A 22,453-nucleotide genomic window follows, 5' to 3' on the forward strand; every position below is an offset into this window, starting at 1 on the left:
GTCGAGTCAACTCGACTTCACTTCATTTCATAGAAAAAAATATTTTACCATAGAAAGTCATTTCTGATTGCGTTTGTGAAGTATATAATTTCATACAAAATTTTATCAAAAATCCTTTTTTACTCATTTATGATAAATAATGAAGAAACTGAGGTTTGACTGCAATCTATAGTCCTGCTGCATGTAGTTTCACATAAAATCATACTTGTTCAATAGATATTTTTAAGTTTTTTTACATTACAAAAATGAGCAAAAAAAGGATTTTTGATAAAATTTTGTATGAAATTATATACTTCACAAACGCAATCAGAAATGACTTTCTATGGTAAAATATTTTTTTCTATGAAATGAAGTGAAGTCGAGTTGACTCGACTTCACTTCACTTCACTTGAATCGACTCGGTTTCGAGTCGACTAAAGTGAAGTCAAAAAATCAATTCGGTTTCGCATCGACTAAAGTGAACACGAAAAATCAATTCGGTTTCGCATCGACTAAAGTGAACACGAAAAAACGGATTCGGTTTCGCCTCGGTTAAAGTGAACACGTTTTTTTCGTGTTCACTCGAGCTGACTTGAAACCGATCGAAATTTTAGCGAAGTGAAGTGAACTTTTCGCAACGACTTCGACCTCTGGTATATTTTGTTCAAAAATGAAATTTACCGTTACATTTTTGAAAAATTCAAATTTTATTTGAACTGAAATGAAATGAAGTCGAAGATTTCTGAACGTTTTTTGAAATTATTTTCGTCAATTTTAATTCATTCAAAAGTGAAATTGTCAAGTAATAAACAATTTAAAGGAACAACTCATCTGCATTCCCTAACTAAGTACCCAATATCACGCAAAAAATCCACCAAAATTATTCTCAATTAAAATTCCAGCCAATGCAAAAATGATCACATTCAATTTCCTTAATTACGCTAAAGAAATATAAATAAATAATTTAAACGGGAAAAGTGTACAGGCAACGAATGTAATTGTAGATCAGATAGAATGTCCATGAGATTTTTAGATCAATTTGAGCATGTTTAAATGATTTTTTATTATTAACTGGTTCTTTTATTTGTTAATTCTTGGTATTTTATTGCGAAAAGGAAATAGCGAAAAATGATTAATCGCCAATATTATTGTATGCCGTGCCTAACAAGATCTATTTCATCAACATTGTAGTTTAATTAAATGTTAGAGCTTTTCTTGAGATCTTTTTGACCGTTAAAAAGCTTTTGAAAGCTTGAAAAATTTGAATTTTTCCGAAGGGATGAAATTTTTTTTTCAATCCTCTCGGTTTGTTTACTGCAGATGCGGACAAGCTTGATGCCAGGAAAAAGTGAGTAATTCCAATGTACCGCGGACCAAAAAAGTATGTCCAATACTGCATCACAACAACAAAAATTTTCATAACAAAGCGTAAAATTTAAATAAAATTAAAAATTGCAATATTAGCTTAAATTTACCGTGTTTCTGTTCCTAATTAAATTAATTATATTTTAAAGTGTTCAAAGCATCGCTTACATTCAAAGTAACTAGCAAAGAGCTAAGAAATCAAATAATATTAAGGATTTACATGACATAAAACAATGCCTAATGCTGTTCGAATCAGTTTTCGTCTATTCTTTCTCATATTATTCATCCTGATTTCATTCTTTTCACGCATTCTACTCGTTTAATCAGCATCTATATCCAAAAAACAATATTATTTTTCTATAACAAAGAATTTTATTTGAATGGTAAGTAAATGACTGATAAGACTGGATCTTGAATTAAGTGCATTTAATGACTAATTTTTTCTTATCGCAGTGATCACGGCTAAGGCAAAAAATAGAAAATTGATTTATTGAAATGGCTTCACACGTCGGAAATATGAATAACTACTACAATTATGGTAAGCACAACAAATCTGCTTATTCACGGATTATTTTTCTATTAATTAATTTTCAATAATTCTCATTCAAGGATCAACTCAGGCACCAATTAATTTCTATAGTGAGGATTTCATTGCTGGATTTACAGGAGCAGGATCGAATCGAATGTCAGTTGTGAGACGATTTTTCTGCCTGTTCGTTACGTTCGATTTAGTGTTTGTTGGATTATTATGGGTCATTTGTGTCGTAATAAATGGCGAGAATATCTATAAAGCTCTTGATGAGCAAGTCTTACATTACGATATTGAAACGTCATTATTTGATGTCGTCGGTGCTGCTGCAATCAGATTTATATTATTAATACTATTCTATGGAATGATACAAATCAATCACTGGATTATCATTGCTCTCACAACGTCCCTTTCGTGTGGATTTTTAATCGTTAAAGTATTTTATTTTATATGGCCTTCAAATCAGCCTGTGTTTCAAGTCTTACTAATTATATGTTCATTTGTGATAAGTTGGTTTGAATGCTGGTTCCTAGACTCTCGCGTGATACCACAAGAAGAATATTCACGGACATTATCAACTATGCTTAATAATTCTACACCGGATTCAAGAACTCCATTACTTCCGCATTTTCTGAATTCTCTACAAGTTGGAGGTATGGTTCAAGGCCCTGAGAGTTCCCGTAATTTTTACTCGCCCGCAGAATCTGATGACGAGGTAAATTTTATGTCTATTAACGATTAATGACCTTATCGTTCATAGAACGACAGCAGAAACTGATAAGATTGTCAAAAAATATCGCACAAATTTCCTAATTATTATAGAAACTTAAAACCTTAGTTCAGTCCAAAGTGAATCATTCAGTAACAAAGCGATCATAATTTAGGTGACATTTCGAAATTGATATTTAACATGCAATTGCTGTTGATAAACATATCTGTAAGTCGGTCATTTACTTTTATTTCCTTTGTTATGAGCGATCTGTGTATGTTATTAAAAACAAAAAGTGAAGAAAATTAATATTGACTGAGGTCGGCATTGGAATTATTTTTACGCTCTTATCAGTTAAGTTCACACCATAAAAACTAAATATTTAGGATTATGCACGTGATTGATGTGTCTTACTGAATGAGTTAGAAGTTCAGTAGCATTTTAGTGATATGAGAATATTTTCTTAGTTTTGTGAGAGATACGGAATATAGTAGGAGCGTTGTAATATAATTCTCTGATTTTGTGCTCTATATTTGGACTTAATACAGCTTTTAAGTCATCAACATACAGTCAAAAGTGTCAACGGTCAAAATTAATTTAAAATTTAACGGTTTTTAAACATTTAAAAAACTCTTCGTTAAAATTTCGTTCAATTTTGTTATTCTTTTGAATTTCTGGACTAAATTATTTTAATTAAGTTAAATGTGTACAAATTCTAAGTGACTAATCCTAAATCAAATGAAGTAATACAAAAACTTACGTCAGCTATCCAAATAACATCAAGGAAAGGCAAAAATATTAAAAATTCGTGAAAATTTCGATGTTTACTTAAATTTTTTGTGTATCAAAAGTTGACGAGAATTATTAATTTTATTAAATTACAATACAAACGACCAAAAGAGAGAATCAATTGACGAAGATTAAAATAATACTCGACAACTAGTATCAATTTGACATCGCATCTCATCGCATATTCATATTAATCTGTAATTCAAAAAAGAATCTTGATCGCGACTGTATCACATAAAAAGTATTAAAATATCACTGGATATCACTTAAAGATGAATTTTCTCCAAAAATTGTCATTCTTTAAGCTACATCACACTGAAAAATTTATTGTTGTTGACAAGAGTATATCAACGGTGAGAAATGAGTGAATAATTTTAAATATAATTAACATAACGATTTACCTATAAAATGGACATGATACCTCAACAAATCTCTCAGTTCTGTACTTCAATTCTTTTACAATAGGCAATTTGTGCGATAAGTACAATCTGGATCTCAAAGTACTTCAAATGGTTTCTGCTTCATTTCACATCCGGAATTCTAATTAAGATTATATTAATTAAATTACATTAATCTCATCTTTTTCTTTACTATAGGATGAAGAATTTAAACATTTAGGCCTTGAAACAGTGCAGAAAGCATACGAATTACTTGAATCAAGTAACTGGAAAGTTGAAAAGGTTACAGGGTCCAAAGACAGTATATCTACATGTACACGATCAACAATCGGACGTGTTTATAAATTGTCGGGAAAAGTCAATTATCCACCAAAGAAATTGCTTCAAGAATTGTTCTATAACATTGAAAATTTCCCCAATTGGAATCCAACGCTATTAGAATCAAAGATAATTCGTGTAAGTAGATCAAAATTGACTTAAATTGATAGTTATTCATGCAATCTTATTATTTTACAGAAAATAGATTCAAATACCGACATTGCATACAGTGTCAGTGCATCAGGAGGCGGTGGACTCGTAAAGAGTCGTGATTTTGTGAATTTAAGATGCTGGAAATTGATAAGGAATTCACAAATTGTTGATAATTATAACATTAATTCATCAATATCAAAATTCTCATTTAAATCACATTCGTCAGATGGTGACAATGAAAATTCATCAGATGATGAGGATAATGACAATCACAATAAAAGTAATGAGAATAGGAAAAAGGCATTCAAAGTAGTCAATGAGAAGTCACTAAAAAAGTCTGCAAGTGTCGATAATGTGATAAATGGAATAAATAATGATGAATCAAATGAACCGTTTCATTTAAGTAAAAGCCTTGGAGCTAAAGAAATTATTGTGAGTGAGGATGATGAGCCATATTCTGATGCTCAAACAGAAATACACAATGATAGTGCTGATGCTGTCGATAATTTAGAAAATTGCATATTTGTAAGTGCTGCAATGAGCATTGATTATGCTTTATATCCACCAACATCTAAATATATTCGTGGCGATAATCTTGTCTCATGTTGGGCAATGAGACATATACCAAATGAGCCTGAAAATTGCATTTTTGAGTGGCTCATGTGCATCGACTTGAAAGGAAGTCTACCAAAGTATGTGGTTAATACTGCATTTACCTCTCTTATGACTGACTATATGGTTCACCTACGGTCACGCGTTCAGCAATTAAATGACGAGAATAGTAAAAATCAGTGTGCCTGAAATGGAGAATGAATATTTCAATTTTATTATTTATTATGCCTGTTAGAATAATAAAAAACCTTAATTTTTCTATATATTTTACTTCCAGTTTAATAATACTTATAATTCCAAAAATTTTCTACAATAGATTTGATATTAATTAAAGTATGATTATTGATTTAATAAATTTTACAATTGATGCAATCGAAAAAAGTGAATAAAATTCAAATAAACAATAATTTATGAGTCTGTTGTCTTAAGATCCAGTTGAGAGTATGTCTTGTGAGAATTTGGAGTAAAAGAGAGTTAGGTCTGTTGCTATAAAATTTGGTATAAAAAGTATTTTTGCTATAATTTTTGAATTGAGTATATAATTGCACCTTCTTCTGTTTTGACTCTTAGTAGATTTACCTTAACAAACAAGCATATACTCAATGAGTATTTTACGGTACCAATGAGTATGTTCACTAGGTGACCAAACTGTGTGTCGTCCAATTTTATGAAATCCACGAACCGTATGTTGGGTGCGATTTCAGTTGTCTGCCAACATATGCAGTAGCACATAGAAACGTTTGACAGCACTGTTCTAGTGGCAATGTTGACAGGAGTAAGGAGCAAGTTTGAGGTCAAAATTATTAAAATTTCTTCAATTTCTTATGATTTTTCGAAAAAAATCCAAAATTCTGGGTACAAAACAAGATCATTCGCAACTTTCCGCTCCAATTTCTTAATCAGCCATTGACTTACCGTTTGGTTTATATGCTTTGAATTGCTTATATGGGCTACGTTATTTTTTGAATATCTCACACGTGCTGCACACTATTTACAGTATTCTTAAACTTTGCTTTGACTAATTCTTTGTGATCCGATCAGACAAGTAGTAATCACAAAATTGAGTATGGCCAATTATATTGATTGAGTTATACTCATTATTCTGACCGAAAAGTTCCTTTATTGGATGTGTTGAGAAGGACGCTTGAATTCTCAATGTCCCGAACTGTTCGAAGTTATCGAAAGATAGAGCTGTACAGATGTTCTCTAAACGCAGGAATGCCCCTAGCCAAGGAAGTAGATAAGTAAGTCTACACATTACTTATTTCGTTACCCGGACAGATTAATTGTGATCCATTGCCTCCTTCAGATGTCCCTATCGCTGGATTCCGCTTGTCAATTTCTAATACCAAATGCAGTACTCATTTAGGTGAGTATGTTCATTATATGCTAAGGTGAAACTACCTATAATCTGAAATAAATATTATTGATAAGGATGTCATTCTGATCATCCAGATGAGCAACAAAAGAGTTCAGAATTATTTTTTCAAAAATTTATTTTATTTTATTATTTTTTTGTGATTTTCATTTTCAAGATCTGCATGCTATGCTAGTAATAATAATAATAATATAAAATTTTCGAGAGAGTTCCATTTGATGCCAAAAAGTTTGATTCGCCAGGTCTTCAATTGTTGATTAAAATCTTTAGGATTATTGAACGTAGTTAACATCTTGATTGACAAAGTATGATGAGCAGACATCACATAAAGCAACTAATGTCTTTTGTGCTGTTGACTCATATTCTATTGAATGTAAAAAGATTTGCAATTATTATTAGAAATAAAGAAATAGTTATGAATAGTCTTACCGACTGATGTTCCTCTCTTTCCGAACATTGAACCATTAAGTGGGAGCTTTTTGTATGCGGCATCGACATTCGTTGAGATCATCAAGACAATGAATGCCAAAAAGCAAATCAATCTCATAGACAACATGATCACTTAATTGTTGGGATGAATAAATATTTACTGTGTTGGTATCTATTTGTTTAACTTGCAACCGCAAACTGATAATTTCCTGTTCATTTTCCTTCATATTTATATTAAATGAATATCCTTAAGAAAGAATATACTTTATAATTTTATGCGCATGATTCTCAATGTTTTATGCTATATAATAAGATTTACATTGCCCAATAATTAAATTATTTGCTAATAAAAATAAGATATGAGTGCTTATAAACATTGCCTTACATATGAAGGACAAAAAAATTGATTCCCCCAAGCAATAATTCGATGCTTCTTAACTCAATTTATGTCTCATAATTGAACTAGGTGATGTGAAGTGCTGGAAGGCGTTCAACTGTAATTTACTTTTGGTCTCATGCACAAAAGATGATTTAACGGATGATTAAAGTCATGATGAAGTGAGCATGTCTTTCACCGCTGTACAATAAGCAAAATTAATGCAGGAAATGTGATGAAAATGACACAAAAGCTTGTTCCACTTCTTGAGATGAGTTGTGAATTTTATTTTTTTGCCAACAAAATTTTTTTATTGATGAGCATCATTCCGATTTCCGTTGACTGATTCTCATTCGCTAAAGAGTTTAACGGGTTTTATGCTTTCACAAAAAGACTTTTGTTGACTTATCAATCTGAGAGAATTTTTGTAATTTAATATAATTTTTGCAGATAGAATGTTTTTTAAGTCTTCCTTAATTATAGTGTAATTTAGAATTTGGCACAGAATAGTTAGATGACAATCAGAATGCCAGTATTGTTGATCATCCTGGATGTTTGTAAAATTCCACGAGTTTGAGGAATTTTCATCTGAAAATATGTTTTTGATGATTTTAACTCTTGTAATGTGATTTATGAGATATTGATAATTGCTTTTAACTGTCCACAAAGTTCAATTACTTCAATAGAACTGCTTAAATAGTTAAAGCTTGTAAAATTGAATGAAATTTCCACAATTTTTAATAAAACAACAAAAAAGTCGTTCAGTTATTCATTCAATTCAATTCAGTTCAGTTCAATTAGTTCAAAATTAAAATGACAGTTCAGCTCATTAAATTCAAAATTTAAATGACAGTTACATTGCAACTTTCAAACAGAACAGTTAAGTAATATTTTAAAATAGAACATCACGTCATTTAGAAAGATTCTGTAAATTCTATGAGAAGCACTTTAGTAAAAGTACTTAAACTGTTTTCTTGTTCCGTACAAAATTTTGTACAGATCATTTATTACTCATACACTTCATCATTAGTATGTTCGAAATATCCGTTCATGTAAAGCTTAAAATTCTCATCTTTCTTTACTAAAAATTGAATTGTTAAAAACATCTATTTCAGGCCGACAACGTCAGAACATTAGAAAATTTCACATGTCACTGTCATGACACATCCAGAGAATATTTTTAATCGAATAAGAGGAGAAACGGTTTTACTCACGTTCCATAATGATGTATGACATAAGCCTCACAAAAATATTTATAATTTCGCAATCAACTGTACAACTTGTGTACAATAAAAGCAAATAGTGGAAATACTTTATCATCCATTCGAAATATTCAAAAATCACATGGATATAATATGAAGTAATAATGAGATGAAGATTGCTATTCTCTTTCTCAAAAAAATTCTGCAAAATCACTTGATCTATTCTTGTGCAAACAATGGAGAATTTAATGTTGAAGAAGGTACAGCAAGAGGGAGACGAAATAAAAAATAAAAAAAGATTCTTGTACCATCGTCTGATTGTGATCGATCAATATATACAATTTTATATTTTTTTGAAAATCGAATTCAATTATTGTTATTCTATAGTGGGAAAAATGGCAAAAAGGCGATGATTATTAAGCAAGAGGTCATGCAACGATACGAAAGATGAAAAATGATTATTAAAGTGTTTAATATGGAGCGCATTTGGAGTTTGTATGACGTCATTTGAAGATTTACTTGACTTAAACTTTAACGGAAAATTTGTTTTTGAATTATGCATAGTTGCTTACCCCTTTTATTTTGGAAATTTACTTTAATTTAATTATTAGATTTTTGTCATTTTTGGATGGCTATAAACATATTTGAAGGATTTGTTTCACTGCTAACACAAGACTAAGTCAATATACATCCAAGACATAGCTATACAGCTTGAGAAATCAATTCGGCATTTTTATCCAAGATTCACAAAAAATATTGCAAGAATGCATAAGTGTCATCAATTCTATATTCCTATTCATTGCTAAGACAGATCATAAGCCAGGAAATCAATCTATTATCACATTCAACAACATCCAGCCAAAACATTGCAAAGACAAACTAAATAAAATTTATCAACAGCTTCTGTAATTAAAGTACACAACAATGAGTCGTTTTATTATTGAATTGGGCAATTGATGAAGTCATAGTCATGAATATTAAGGATGATAATAGGTACACATTCGATACACATAAGCTTGTGGTCTTTTACGAACTTCTCAAGCTGTGTGCCTCTCTTTTATGGAGTAAGTAACAATAATATTCTTATTATTGGCATCTTCTTCTCATGTGCGATCATTATTGGAAACCATAAATGTAAATGCGTTCTACACTGGTAAAAAAAATATATTGGATTTTATTCGTTTTTATTTAATTCCTTTCAATAATAAATGCCCGACCACAAAATCACATTCATTTCTCAATAAGTTCGATGAGTATTCAAACTATTCTAATTTCATTCTTTACATCCAGCCAGCCTTTATTTTTTACCCTACAGAGATATTCATATGTACATACGTAAATCGAGTTGATTACGAAATCATTAAAAAATGCTATTAGCATCATTGCCGGCAAACCAATTGTTTCATCTCTTTTTTATTCATCTCTTTCATCGCCAGGCAAATGAAAATTATAATTTATCCTCTGATGATTTGATTCTTTTTCCAACTTCCATGTACAGCATGACTTAATCTTTTACTTGATGCCCTTAAATGAATGTAGAATTTAATCATTTTTGGATATCGATTAGATTTGGATGAAATTCAATCAACTTCTAGAAAGTATGTGATGAATTTTGAATGAGCGTGAATGGAATTTTGTGATTGGCAATTCCGTCAATTGCGACCTAGTTTGTTGTTCTTAAAAGTTGAGCTGCTGTTAAAATATGGACTGTTCTCAAATGATCCATTTCCTCTTGGAACAGAGGAGAGACTTTTCATAATTTGAGACGGTACATGAAACTTCAATTGTTAGATTTGATAGATATAATAGGTTGTCTAAGTTTGGAGTATGCTCTAAGATATGTGCAATGTGCAATCGATATGACTCTGTCAGAGATGACATCTTGCCAGGCATAATCAGACAATTGCAATCTCTATCGGATATATCTTGAGCTTTAATGGATCGTACGATGGCTGCCATAAAATTCTTGAAAGAAGACAGTGCAGCACTTGGTATTGTCAAAGGGCAATCAGGGATAAAGCCAGTTTTTAACGTCAACTGAGAGAGGCCATGTATCACAGATGATCTGTATGGTCAGCGAATTGAATGGATATATAACCAGAGTACGAACTTGACTCATTCTGTTTATAGATATCCAGTGGGTTAGTCAAATGTGTTGCCTGAGTAGAGTGGAATCTGGGCTTTTGAACCATATGCAGGCGGATTTGCAAATGTACGAGTAAGCCTGAGTCACTAAGCAATATATCGGAAATTTTGCAATCCTCTCTTAAATAAGGATGTGGGTTCGATTCCTTACAGAAAATAATACCTCAATCCGAATCTCAATCAATCTTCATAGTGCTTCCGAAATGACATTGATTCCCCCTACAATACTCAGTTGTGGTATCTCTTCCAAGGCTATGTGCCACCCAGCATTGGTAAGGAGCAACTGATGAAAATATCATTTCAGTTAAAGTCCGAAAAACACATTGTATATCATTAATATAGCATGCGTTAACCACACGAATTGTCTATAAAATATCACATGAGTACACAAAAGTATCATAAACCAAAACATGGGAGTATCACTTAACAATACAGTAGAGGTAAGCTTACACACTTTGCATTATCTGAAAAAGTAAAGTAGCAAGGAGTGGCATTTGACAGGATGCACAAAAGACTGTTAGTGATTGAGGACAGAGAATGACATTGACCAGTTGAGTTCATTGAATATTAGAGAAAGTGCAATTATGGGTATGCAGGACAAGGATATCAACCCACAATATCACCTTGACTGATAAATTCTGCATGGAAGTTCAGAACAACATCCAGCAATTCAAAATATCTTTTTATCATCATCAACTCCCGTGATGAGTTAAACTGTTTTTTATTTGACTTTATTTCTCACTCAGCGAACAAAAAAAGCTTCATGCATGAATGGGTTGAGCACTTCCAACATTTATTTTCAATACAATTCTTCATTATTCCCTTGTAAAGAAACTTCTTATTTGTGTTTTATTTTGACGATATCCCGAGCGGAACTGTAATTTCGTGAGAGTTTTGAGAATCCTTGTCATATCGACAGCACTCTACATACTCTAACAGATATGCTCATCCAAAATGAGCATGATCATGAGTAAACTCAATCAATTTAACTAAGCATGTTCAATTTTGTGAGCTTACTCATGAGTATGTTCTATATCTGTTCGGGATAGTGATTGAGATTTTGATCACTGGTGGGAATCGAACCCACGTACTTACTAAAGATTGATACAGAAATTCAGTTTGCTGCCTAGCCACTCGGCCACCAAGGACTTTTTCTCGTACTGATAGTTCTGCTTATATATGGTTTGATTTCCCAGAATCCACTCTGCTCAGAAACCACAGGCAAATGCAGTGAATCGTATACTTCGCTGTAAAGATGGTTTGACATCAGCCGTCAAACTTAACAGACAATGAGCGTACCCACCTAAATGAGCGTACTCATGATAATACTTAATTTTGTGAGGATGATCATTAGAATTCTCCTTGTCTGCTTGGACATGGTGTAGTCAGGTCTACCATGCGTCTTACCGTTAGGACGGCAACGTATCGGTTTTCTTGGAAACAAATTGTGTTATTCGGGAATTTTTCGTTGTTTATTGTATGCGTCCCTTTTTTCCCAACCTGTTGCCATTCTTAGTAACCTGTCTATGTTGTTGTTGTTACCATGTTGAAATGAAAAATTGGAAAATAACAAAAAAACGGATAATTTGACGTACAAATACAACGTAAGAAAATTGAAAAAATTCGATCGATCATAGCAACCGTATAATTTTAAGGTCGTCTGAGTATTTTTTTTAATATTTTGTTTAAAGCATCAAAACAAGCCTTGAGAAGAATTCTGACTGGCAATAATTTACTGTATTCAGACTGTGTATTTTTTGGCAAATTTTAAATTGTGTAACAGAGAAGAAACAGAAGAGAAATAATCAATGATGGACCAGCAATTTATCGATCGTGAAAAGGAATTATTTAAGTTAAATGCAAAATTGAATGCAAAATCCAAGAAAATTGCTCCATCAACAACTAATGTTTTACCGTCTGTACAGACTATAAGGCCACAAAAATCTGTCCAGATTCATACCGCAAATAATAATTTCAATTATTATGATGAGGCATTACTGAAGGATGGACAAACGATTGCGGAGGAGCAACAGCAACAACAACAACAATTTGAATTAATGTGCAAGAAAATTAATATTACAAATTTACCATCAAAGAAGACACAGGAAATTGTTTATCCATTTTTTCATCGTCAATCGACAAAACAACAATGCCGTCGTGTCGATATTCATATGCCGTCTGGATCGTTGATGTCTGACGGAAAAGCTGATGATTATACTGATATAAAATCAATAAAGACTGAAACGGCAGCAGATGGAGAGACATCAACTGTCTCTAAAAATGAAAGTTTGATAACTCGTCACTCGGATGATACATCGGCTGTACCACTATGTACTGAGCCACCAACAGTTGTGGAAACGTTACTTAATAAACAATTACCGCCTGCACCAATTGCCACTGACATTGTTCCTAAATATATTGAGAAGAAAATTAGTAATGATGGACTATTGAAGTAAGTAGTGATGATGATGATGATGGCTGAGATAAATATGGGAGGGAAATAAGAATTTTAGATCTTCACATAACCTATTTTCCTATATCTATTATTCACATCATCTTCATAATTTTGATGCTTTATAGCCCATTTCTTTTGATGGACATTTTTGGTTTTGGGTGGTTTGATGGATGTAACTTGATTTTTGAGGTTAAACTGTCAACATTATTAAGATCACTTCCAGACTTACATTTTGAATATTTGATAATGATAAATTTCGAATTTTTGAAAGTCGTTAAATTTCGAATTTTTGAGAACATTCAAATTTGAATTTGAAAACCGTTGAGATTTGAATTTTTGTACACTTTGAATTCAAATTTTTGAAATCCTTTCAAGTTTTAATTTTTGAAACCCTTTTAAGTTTGAATTTTTATAACATTTAAATTTGAAATTTTTGAAAACTGTTAAATTTTGAATTTTTGAAAACAATCAAATTTGAATTTTTGAAAACCGTTAAATTTTGAATTTCTGAAAACAATCAAATTTGAATTTTTGAAAACCGTTAAAGTTTAAATTTTTGAAACCCGTTAAAGTTTGAATTTTTGAAAACCTTTATACCATGAATAATATTGACAGTATCTTCAAAAAACGACTATAGCTTCTAGCCTGATCTAACAAATATTCTCAAATTTCTTTTATTGCCATTTTGTAGATTTCTCAAATCAAAAGTCGCAATGCTCCAAACGGAACTAGAAGCGAACAAAAATTTAAATGATACACTGGAGAAAGAGAATGTAAAGCAATCGAAAAAAATTAAGAAACTAACAGGACTAATGGATAAGGCAAATATAAAAATAGAATCACTTGAGTCATCATTAAATTCATTACAAGAGAAAAATGCTAGTGCTGAGCAAGGCTTAAAGGTGAAAATTAAATTAAGAACATTAACACAGCTAATTAGATTCGCTGTTTGATTATATTGTTGTAATGATTGTATTTTACAGGATAAAGATACCATTATAACCGAGCTTAATCGCGAGCTATCTACGATAAAAGATGAACTGAAAGAATTAAACCATAATAATCAAGTAATGGAGAAGAAAATGCTCAAGACTCAAGAAGACCATGATATGATGAAATCTAAATATGAATCATACAAAGATATCGAGGTTGTAAGTAACTTTTTTTACTTTTTTTTTCCTTCATTCTGACAACTATAAGCTTTTATGGAAGTGATGTATTGCTAAATATAGAATCCAGTTTGTCCTTTAATTTCATCGTATGCTCTGTTTTAATAAGTCGAATTTATAATGTTGTGAGTGTTGAGTGCTTTTATTTTAGTTTTGTAGACATGCACAGGGTTGTTGTTTGGCAATTATTTTAAGGTTTGACAATTGTTAAGCATTTTAAAGTCAAGAAAATGTCTGAATTCCGTTGAAATTTTGAATTTTTGAAAACAGTTTAAATTTTGAATTTTTAAAAACCGTTAAAATTTTCAATTTTTGGATAAGAAGAAAAATTGAATTTTTGAAAACCGTTTAAACTTTTAAAAACAGTTGAAATTTTTGGATTTTCGAAAACCGTTAAAATTTTGAATTTTTGGAAAAGACTTGCAAGAAGAAAAATTAAATTTTTAAAAACAGTTAAAATTTTGAATTTTTAAAAATCATGAATTTTTGGTTTGGTAACCGTTAAAATTTCAAACTTTTAAATACCGTTAAAATTAGAAAAATCAACTTTAATATATCTTTGTAATTAATCTTCAAAACAAGTCTATTGTTGACTCTTTGATAACATCACTGCTTAAGACAGTCCATTCTCAACCTTCGCATACATATACAAAGTAATTCTTTCATCCAAATGATGTTAAATTAATGCAAATTTCTTCACACTTTATTCAAATTGCTTCGTTTTATTCTTAAATGTTCGATTAAAAATCTTGATTTTTCATCCACTTCTTCACCATGTCCTAATTACATCTTCTCTCTCGCTTGCTTGGATGATAAACAATTTCTTTTCTTAATGATTTCATATAAATCTATATATATTTCAGGAAAGTTCTCCTACTCGCTGTATTTCGTGCATAACTTTTTTTTTACTTCTTTTGTGTCATTATAAGATACAAGAATTTCAGAAGTAGTGTAATAAAATTTACCTTTCGCATTTTCAAAATGTTATCAAGAATCAATAAATTATTTAAATTTTTCTTCTTTTTCGTGAAGTTTATCTCAGAACATGTCTGGGTAGCTTTCGTTAATTAAAAAAATGCTTGACAAAAATTTATTATGACTGGAAAATCTCTTTTGTATGATAATGTTTTATGCATTTTTGCTTTGAATTTAGCTTGTGGACTTAAGACTCCTTTCGTGACTTGTCGATATTATTCTGGATTAGGCTTTGTTCGGATGAATTTTAGAATTTTATATTTTTTGCATGAAAAGTTGGATTTTGGAATGTTGGAAGGCAAACTGGATAAATTACAATCATTTACAAGGATTTAAGAGTGGTATTTAGAAGTTTGCATGGATTTTTGTCATTTGTAAGGTTTTGAAATTGAAATTTTTGACATTTGTATGGTTATGCATGTTCAAATTTCCAAAATTTACAAACAATTCTGTTTTTCCACTTCAAAAACCTTACAAATATTTAAGGTATTTCACATTTGTAAGGTTTTAAAATTAAAATTTTGACATTTGATTAGCTTTTCATGTAAAAATTTCTAAAATTAACGAACAATTCTATTTTCTTCGTTAAAAACCTTACAAATGCTTCAATTCTCATACATTTGTAAGGTTTTGAAACTAAATTTTTGACATTTGAATGGTTTTTCAGATACAAATGTCAAAAATAATGTCAAATTACATTAAATTGTCAGCTGAAAACCTTACAAACGTTTATTGTTTCAAACATTTATAAGGTTCTAATTTGCAAATAATTTTAATCCGTTATTAAAAAAATCAGTGTTGTAATCTGCCAGTTTTTCTGCAGAAGACAATTTCTTTCAAAAGATTTTATCTGCGGAAGAAAGTTGTCTTCTTGCAGATAAATAAAATTGTCTTTTGGCAGATTGCGTCTTTCGGTAGATTTAATCTTCCGCAGACAACTGTCTTCCAGTAGACAAAAAAAATGTCTACAGGAAGACAGAATCTGCATGTAGATTTATTCTGCCGCAGAAAAATCTACCAAAAATTTCATTTTTTTGCAAAATCCCTAATTTAACAATATATTACCTATTAATTATGTGCTATTTATGTTCGAAAACATCAATATTAATGTTTCAAAGCTTTTAATATCAAGTTACATAGAATTTTCATGCAAAATTGTGCGAAAATAAATTTAAACAAAAAATAACGGCATTTTGAAAATCAAAAGTTGTTATTCTCGATTTACATGTGTTTTAATTGATCTACAATATTTTAAAAGCATTGAAACATTAATATTTATGTTTTCTAACATAAATATTACATAATTAATAGGTAATATATTGCTAAATTAGGGATTTTGCAAAAAAATGAAATTTTTGGTAGATTTTTCTGCGGAAGAATAAATCTACATGCAGATTCTGTCTTCCTGTAGACACTTTTTTTTGTCTACTGGAAGACAGTTGTCTGCGGAAGATTAAATCTACCGGAAGACACAATCTTCCGAAAGACAATTTTATTTATTGCAAGAAGACAACTTTCTTCCGCAGATAAAATCTTTTGAAAGACAAATTCTGTGGAAGAATCTGCTGTCTTTGTCTTCGGCAGACATCTTCCATTGCAACACTGAAAAAAATTATCGCCAACTAGATAGCTGTAGAAATAGATGAAGCTACAATTCTTCGAAAATGTATGAAGTCATTAGGGGATATTAGAAGAATATAAGTGTTCGTTTTGTTCTTAATAGACACCAATAATCTGCAACATCAATAACAATAAACGACTAATTTGCTAATAAGTCTATAAGATTTTTCTCCAGCTTAGTTCGAACAATTACGTGTTGTTCCCTACTTTTTTTTAAAAGCATTTTTAATGATTATTTAGTGTAATTTAACGTAATTTTACCCATTTCATTCATCCAATTTCTAATTATATTTTTATCCACAATTTGTGTTTTTCTTCCACTTACATATAAAATCACTTTACCATCGTCATCATCATATTATGTCTTCTCTTATATATATTTTCAAGATCATGCGAGAATCAGCAAAGGAGGAGAGACTTGCATACGAGGAAAAGATCAGAAAACTACGAAAGGGACGACTTGATCTATTAAAGGCATACAAACAGCAAATCATTCTTATCGATAATCTTCGACGGCAGAATGTATGCTTAGAGAAAGCAAAGGCGCTAGAGATAACTGAAAAAGAATTTCTTAAAGTTCTCGATTGGAATTTTACTGACAAATGAGTCAAATTGGGGATCTGATTTATTTGAAAATCGTGATTTGTATTCTTTTAATTCTTTAGTTCTGTTTATAGACTTGGCTGATGCAATTTACATTTAGAATCTTTTTTTTTTATTCTTATAATGATTGCAATATATACATCTCCTTAATGGAGAACTTGAGACTTATTTCTCTTTATACATGTGCATCTATTAATGGATATGATGATGGCAATAACAATAATAGTAGATACATTTAGAATATATTGTGAATGAGAATTTAAATTTCTGATGTAAGAAAATTAATTTTTTATCTATTCTGTGTATTCCTATAATATTTATCTTCAATGAATTGACTTAACATAAATAATGAATGTTCTTTCTTTCCATTCTTTCTAAATAAATTTTATTGATGCTGATTTTTACTTTTTTGCTTTTGTAAAAAGAACTTTTTTTTTACTATCCAACCATAAAGTTTCACAATTTTCTTCTTTCGCTTGACTGTTGTTCTTTTTTTTAAGACAGAAATTTTCTCAATGAAGATGTTGCTTTGTTTGTATCTTGTCGCTTCGACCGAGAATACACTTATTCATCCTCACTGTTAGCTAGTTAATATTATCATACTGTCAATTATTTTTAATACATAACTGTATCATTGAATGTTAATTCCCAGTTATTTAATGACTTAATAATAATCTATTTGCCTTTTTGTTACGTGTGAACTCTCCACCTTGAGATTAATTTGATTTCCTTTATTTAAAATTATAGGGATTTAAGATGATTCTGCTGTAATTGTGGCAATAACATTAGGTTGAGCTAATGTGTTCTGTAAGTTCTTTGTACTTGAATGATTTTACTTTGATCTAGTTGGAAATGCCATGTGCGGTTTTGATAGAGGCTTACCATCAAGGTGTGCCGTGAAAAATAAATATTGTCCATCACTGTTCTTTTAATGGAAACAAACAAAATTGATGATTAAGTTTGGTTTTTTGACAATTTTCCATAAAATCCTGAAAACTAAATATAATGGAATATTTAGCTAATCTTATTAATGTTGATAGCTTATTTGATGCTCAACAAGATTCCCTAAAACCAAGTTAATGATTAATTCACTGTAAATATAATTAATTTCAAGATTTATTACCTTTTTCTGAATCTGGAAAAAACACAAAGGGAGTAAAAATATGAAAAATTTACAAATACATCAAAGGGATTACAACTACACTTCAAATAAATATTCAAATATGAAAAATCCGTTGAATTTCAAAAAGGTGCAAAAATCTCTTTTAAAGCATTAAAAAGTATCAAATCACTTTGGTTTTAAATCCATTGCAGTGAAATTAAAACAGATTTAAAGAAGAGAACGTCAGAAAATCTCCATTAATCCATTGCACCTTGATATTTCCACTACAATAAATTGTCATTGATCCCTTCCATTTGGTTTCAGTTATCAGTCACTTTTGCTTAAAATGTCCATTTCTCATTCACTTTAAGGTATTTTGACTTTCATACTTGTTTTTAATGTTGACCTCATGGATGTTTATACTATCTTTAACCTTACATAAATTATTTTTAAGAGCATAACATCAGTGAACTTTTTTTTTTTTATTTTTATGTTTCGTAAATTATGGCGAGTCCAACGAGAGCACGGCAAAAAAGGCAGAAGAATTCACATAAATTCTTAATCTCTGGAATATTTTTCCTCTTAAATTGCATTCATTAAATGCACTTTAAATGAATAAAAAAACTCAAGGTAACTGAAGATGATTATCACAAATAAATGTAACAACATATCTTTTAAAATAAGTATTAATTTCAATTTGATATCATCGCTGCAACAATAATTTTTATATATTTTTTTACTTCTCCTTCCTCCTTCTTATTATTTTCATCTCATGATGTATATTAAATATACTATTAATACTTGCCACTATGCAAGAAGTCGTTGAGCAACTTTTATTTTCTATTTTTGAATTCAAATCAATATGACTAGCGACACATGAATGCGAAAATGAGGGAAAGAGAGAAATATTGGATAAAGTAATGCAAAGATTGATGACTAAAGTGCATTTATTTGGCTTCATTTAGGAGATTAGTGGTTTAATTTTGGAATTTGTGAATTTAACGGTCATTTCAGATTTGAATCCACATTTTTCATCATTCGAATTCCGAAAAACCGTTAAAATTTTCAAAATAGGGAATGTTATTTCATTACAATTTTGGATTTATCAAGTTTAACGGTCATTTTAGATTTGAAATCACTTTCAACACTATTTGAATTTTTAAAAACCGTTAAAAAATTCAAAAATTCTTTCCAAGGTTCAATGAGCATTCAAGAGAGCATTCACTAGCAAAATATGCAATTCACATTTATCTCTTTACGCTACTCAAGTGAGAAATGAGCCGAACTTGTTTTCAATTTTTTCCAGCACATTTCCTTGGTTTTCAACATAATCGGCGCTTATAGCTGCACATTTATTCAATCACGTACTTTACAATGAGTCATTTTTCCGCTGAATTTTGCAAGGACCGGAACTGGAAATTAAAAATTTATGAAAGAATTCAGTTTTTATTCTATGCTAATTTGCGTGTGTCTGAGAATGTTCTTCATGTGCATTTTGAATAATTTTTCGCATTCTTATTAATATTTTTTGATGTTCCTCTTGTCATGTTATACAATGGAATGAAATTTTGTTAAGAAAAATTATGTTCTTGAACTTGAATGTAATTTTGTTGTCATGTATGAGGATTGTGTCATGAAAGAAGAAATTGTTTTTGGCAGGGATTAAATTTGATTGATGCAAATTGCTGATTTTTAACGCTTTGAGTTTAATGAGTGAATTTGCTTTGAGTTTTTATGCTGTATTCTTGAAAGAATTGTAGGTTCAAGACCCTAAATAATATCGAATAATCGTTAGAGAACTTTGTTATGAAAGAAGAGAGCTTTAAGGTTACTTGCTTCTCCGAGCAGCACAGTGTAGTCACCAGAGCTACGCTCCGTCACAGCGTTGACATGATGGTGTCCGTATGCTGGTGTCCGACTGCTGATTACATCCCAATTTAACGGCCAAGGATGAATTTTGCCTGAACAGCACCTAATATTTACTAGGACAACGCTAAGTCGTCGTATTAACGACTGCTTCATTTCACGAAGTTGCCCTGATTTCGTCATGACGGTGGATTTCGATCAAATTTCATGGCGCCGCATCATGTCGCTTAGATAAGGCACTTAAGGATTATCCCAAGATCAAGAGTATTAAGATCTCAAACTTCATATTATAAAGTTCCTGAAAGGAACCTAACCGATCTGCCAGAGTCGTTCTCAAGCTCTGCATCAACCAATTAAAACATCTGCTCCTCTTATCTCGAACATATATCTTAACAAAAGCAAAACAATTTCCATAAAATCCCTAATTTAATCATGCTAATAAACAACTGCATTTTATTTCAAACCACAGGACACCACAAATATTCGGGTATCAAGTTCAGATTTTGTCATCAACATTTTATCGGATATTGTTGATATTTCATCCACAATGGTGAGTATTACTTTCAAATATCTTCAACTTTTGTGGCACTCCTCAGTTAATTTAATTTTGTAATAACTTTCAGAGATGATGCTGATGTAATGCTTTAAGCTGCTAGATCCTGTTCGTAGTGATCGTTTAGTCATGCATATAGAACTAGTTCACGCGATAATCAAAAGCAGTTAAATTCCGCGAGTTCGCATTAAAAGACATAAATTTTAAAAAAGAAAATGTCCTGTTTTATGAGTTTTTAGCTGATAGAACAGCAATAAAAAATAGAAGCGTTATCGTAAGTGCCTTAAATGGGCTGATCTGTCAAAAGGGATTGTTTGGTTATGATGTGCATGATGTAGATGGGGTACAATGGGATAAATCTCGCATTTAAATCTCCTCGGCCGCAATTTCGGTCTCAATTCGGTCCCCATTTTAATCTCGGTTCCGATCTCGATCTCGGTTCCGATTTAAGTCTCCGTCCCGATTTCGGTCTCGGTCCTGATTTCGTTCTCAGTTCCAATTGCAGACTCGGTCCCGATTTCAGTCTCGGTTCCGATCTCGGTTTCGGTTACGTTTTAAGTCTTGGTTCCGATTTCGTTCTCGGTCTTGGTCCCGATCTCAACCTCGGTCCCAATTTCGGTCTCGGTTCCGATTTCGGTCTCGGTTCCGATTTCGGTCTCGGTTCCGATTTCGGTCTCGGTTCCGATTTCGGTCTCGGTTCCGATTTCGGTCTCGGTTCCGATTTCAGTCTCGGTTCCGATTTCAATCTCGGTTCCGATTTCAGTCTCGGTTCCGATTTCAGTATTGGTTCCGATTTTGGTCTCGGTTCCGATTTCGGTCTCGGTTCCGATTTCGGTCTCGGTTTCAATTTTGATCTAGGTCTCCGTCCCGATCATTCTCTCGATCTAGGACTCGGTTTAGGTCTCAATCTCGGTTCCGGACCCGATCTCGCCTTCGAGAATTCATCAAAACCAAGACTACGAAAAACCTTACTTCGCCCCCTTGGATTTTTCTCATATAGTACCTACAGCTGCTTCTGTCGCTAGCTTCCGTTTATAAAATTCCAATACTAAGTATGATACAGTCAATAGCCTCCTTCTAGGAGTTCTTTAGTCGCCCACATGATCTTTTGTTTAACGAGAAGATTACTTCTTACTGTGGGTGGGATAGTAAAGTGAATTAGATCTGATACTTTGAGGAAGAGCCAATAATCCCATTTCATGACAGACATCATAAGCAATCAACCCCTTAAAGTACATGTTTGTTTTTCTATATGCGCCAATCATTATTATAAATATTATAATATAATCCACATATAACAGTCATGCTACTAAAAAATTCATAGCTGCAAAAAAAAAGCAGCAAGAAGTTCTCTCACTGTTAAAGTAGAGAAGAAGAAAATGAAAAAAATTATAACGAATGATGAAACGTATAGACAAGAGATTCGATACAAGAGAAACAGATCATAAAAATGTGGTAAATAAGTAATACACATAAAGTTCAAGCTCTTTTTTTTGCATCATCAGGCACAGCCATAATAAAAAAAATTGTACTGAAAAGAGAAAAAAAAAAAAATTGCATCGGACATAAAGCGATGGAGCGAAAAAAAAAGTAAGCAGCCTAGGCTAAAAATGCAAGAGAGTTCAACAAAACCAGTTTTTAGACTTCTGTGCAAAAAAAATAAGCAATAAAAAATGGGAAAAAAATTGTGAAAAGAGAAACACAAAAATCCCCCAATCTTAAATCATC

General features: G+C 31.3%; 3 protein-coding genes and 1 long non-coding RNA gene across 4 annotated transcripts; 3 read left to right on the plus strand and 1 right to left on the minus strand.

Moving 5' to 3' along the window:
* The first annotated feature begins 1,381 nt into the window (after positions 1-1,381).
* Positions 1,382-5,237, plus strand: Start1 (Steroidogenic acute regulatory protein-like). Its single transcript, XM_070634146.1, has 5 exons — positions 1,382-1,727; positions 1,798-1,882; positions 1,954-2,588; positions 3,968-4,225; positions 4,286-5,237. The coding sequence occupies exons 2-5, from the start codon at positions 1,840-1,842 to the stop codon at positions 5,039-5,041; spliced, it is 1,692 nt and encodes a 563-aa protein (XP_070490247.1). The 5' UTR covers positions 1,382-1,727; positions 1,798-1,839; the 3' UTR covers positions 5,042-5,237.
* A 1,093-nt stretch (positions 5,238-6,330) lies between these two features.
* On the minus strand, positions 6,331-6,799 carry LOC139086589 (uncharacterized). Its single transcript, XR_011544036.1, has 2 exons — positions 6,660-6,799; positions 6,331-6,594 (listed from the first exon to the last, which is right to left on the minus strand). It is a non-coding gene; the product is annotated as an uncharacterized lncRNA (long non-coding RNA).
* A 5,394-nt stretch (positions 6,800-12,193) lies between these two features.
* Positions 12,194-17,207, plus strand: LOC139085810 (testis-expressed protein 9). The gene is made up of 4 exons (XM_070633973.1): positions 12,194-12,834; positions 13,529-13,739; positions 13,821-13,988; positions 16,989-17,207. The coding sequence occupies exons 1-4, from the start codon at positions 12,194-12,196 to the stop codon at positions 17,205-17,207; spliced, it is 1,239 nt and encodes a 412-aa protein (XP_070490074.1).
* Positions 17,208-21,063: 3,856 nt separating this feature from the next.
* Positions 21,064-21,750, plus strand: LOC139085819 (shematrin-like protein 1). Its single transcript, XM_070633986.1, has one exon. The coding sequence runs from the start codon at positions 21,064-21,066 to the stop codon at positions 21,748-21,750; it is 687 nt and encodes a 228-aa protein (XP_070490087.1).
* The last annotated feature ends 703 nt before the right edge of the window (positions 21,751-22,453 follow it).

The sequence above is a fragment of the Chironomus tepperi genome, unplaced genomic scaffold (assembly GCF_022539635.2).
Source record: "Chironomus tepperi strain 1889 unplaced genomic scaffold, CSIRO-AGI_Ctep_v1 contig_9, whole genome shotgun sequence".
NCBI classification, from domain to species: Eukaryota; Metazoa; Arthropoda; class Insecta; order Diptera; family Chironomidae; genus Chironomus; species Chironomus tepperi.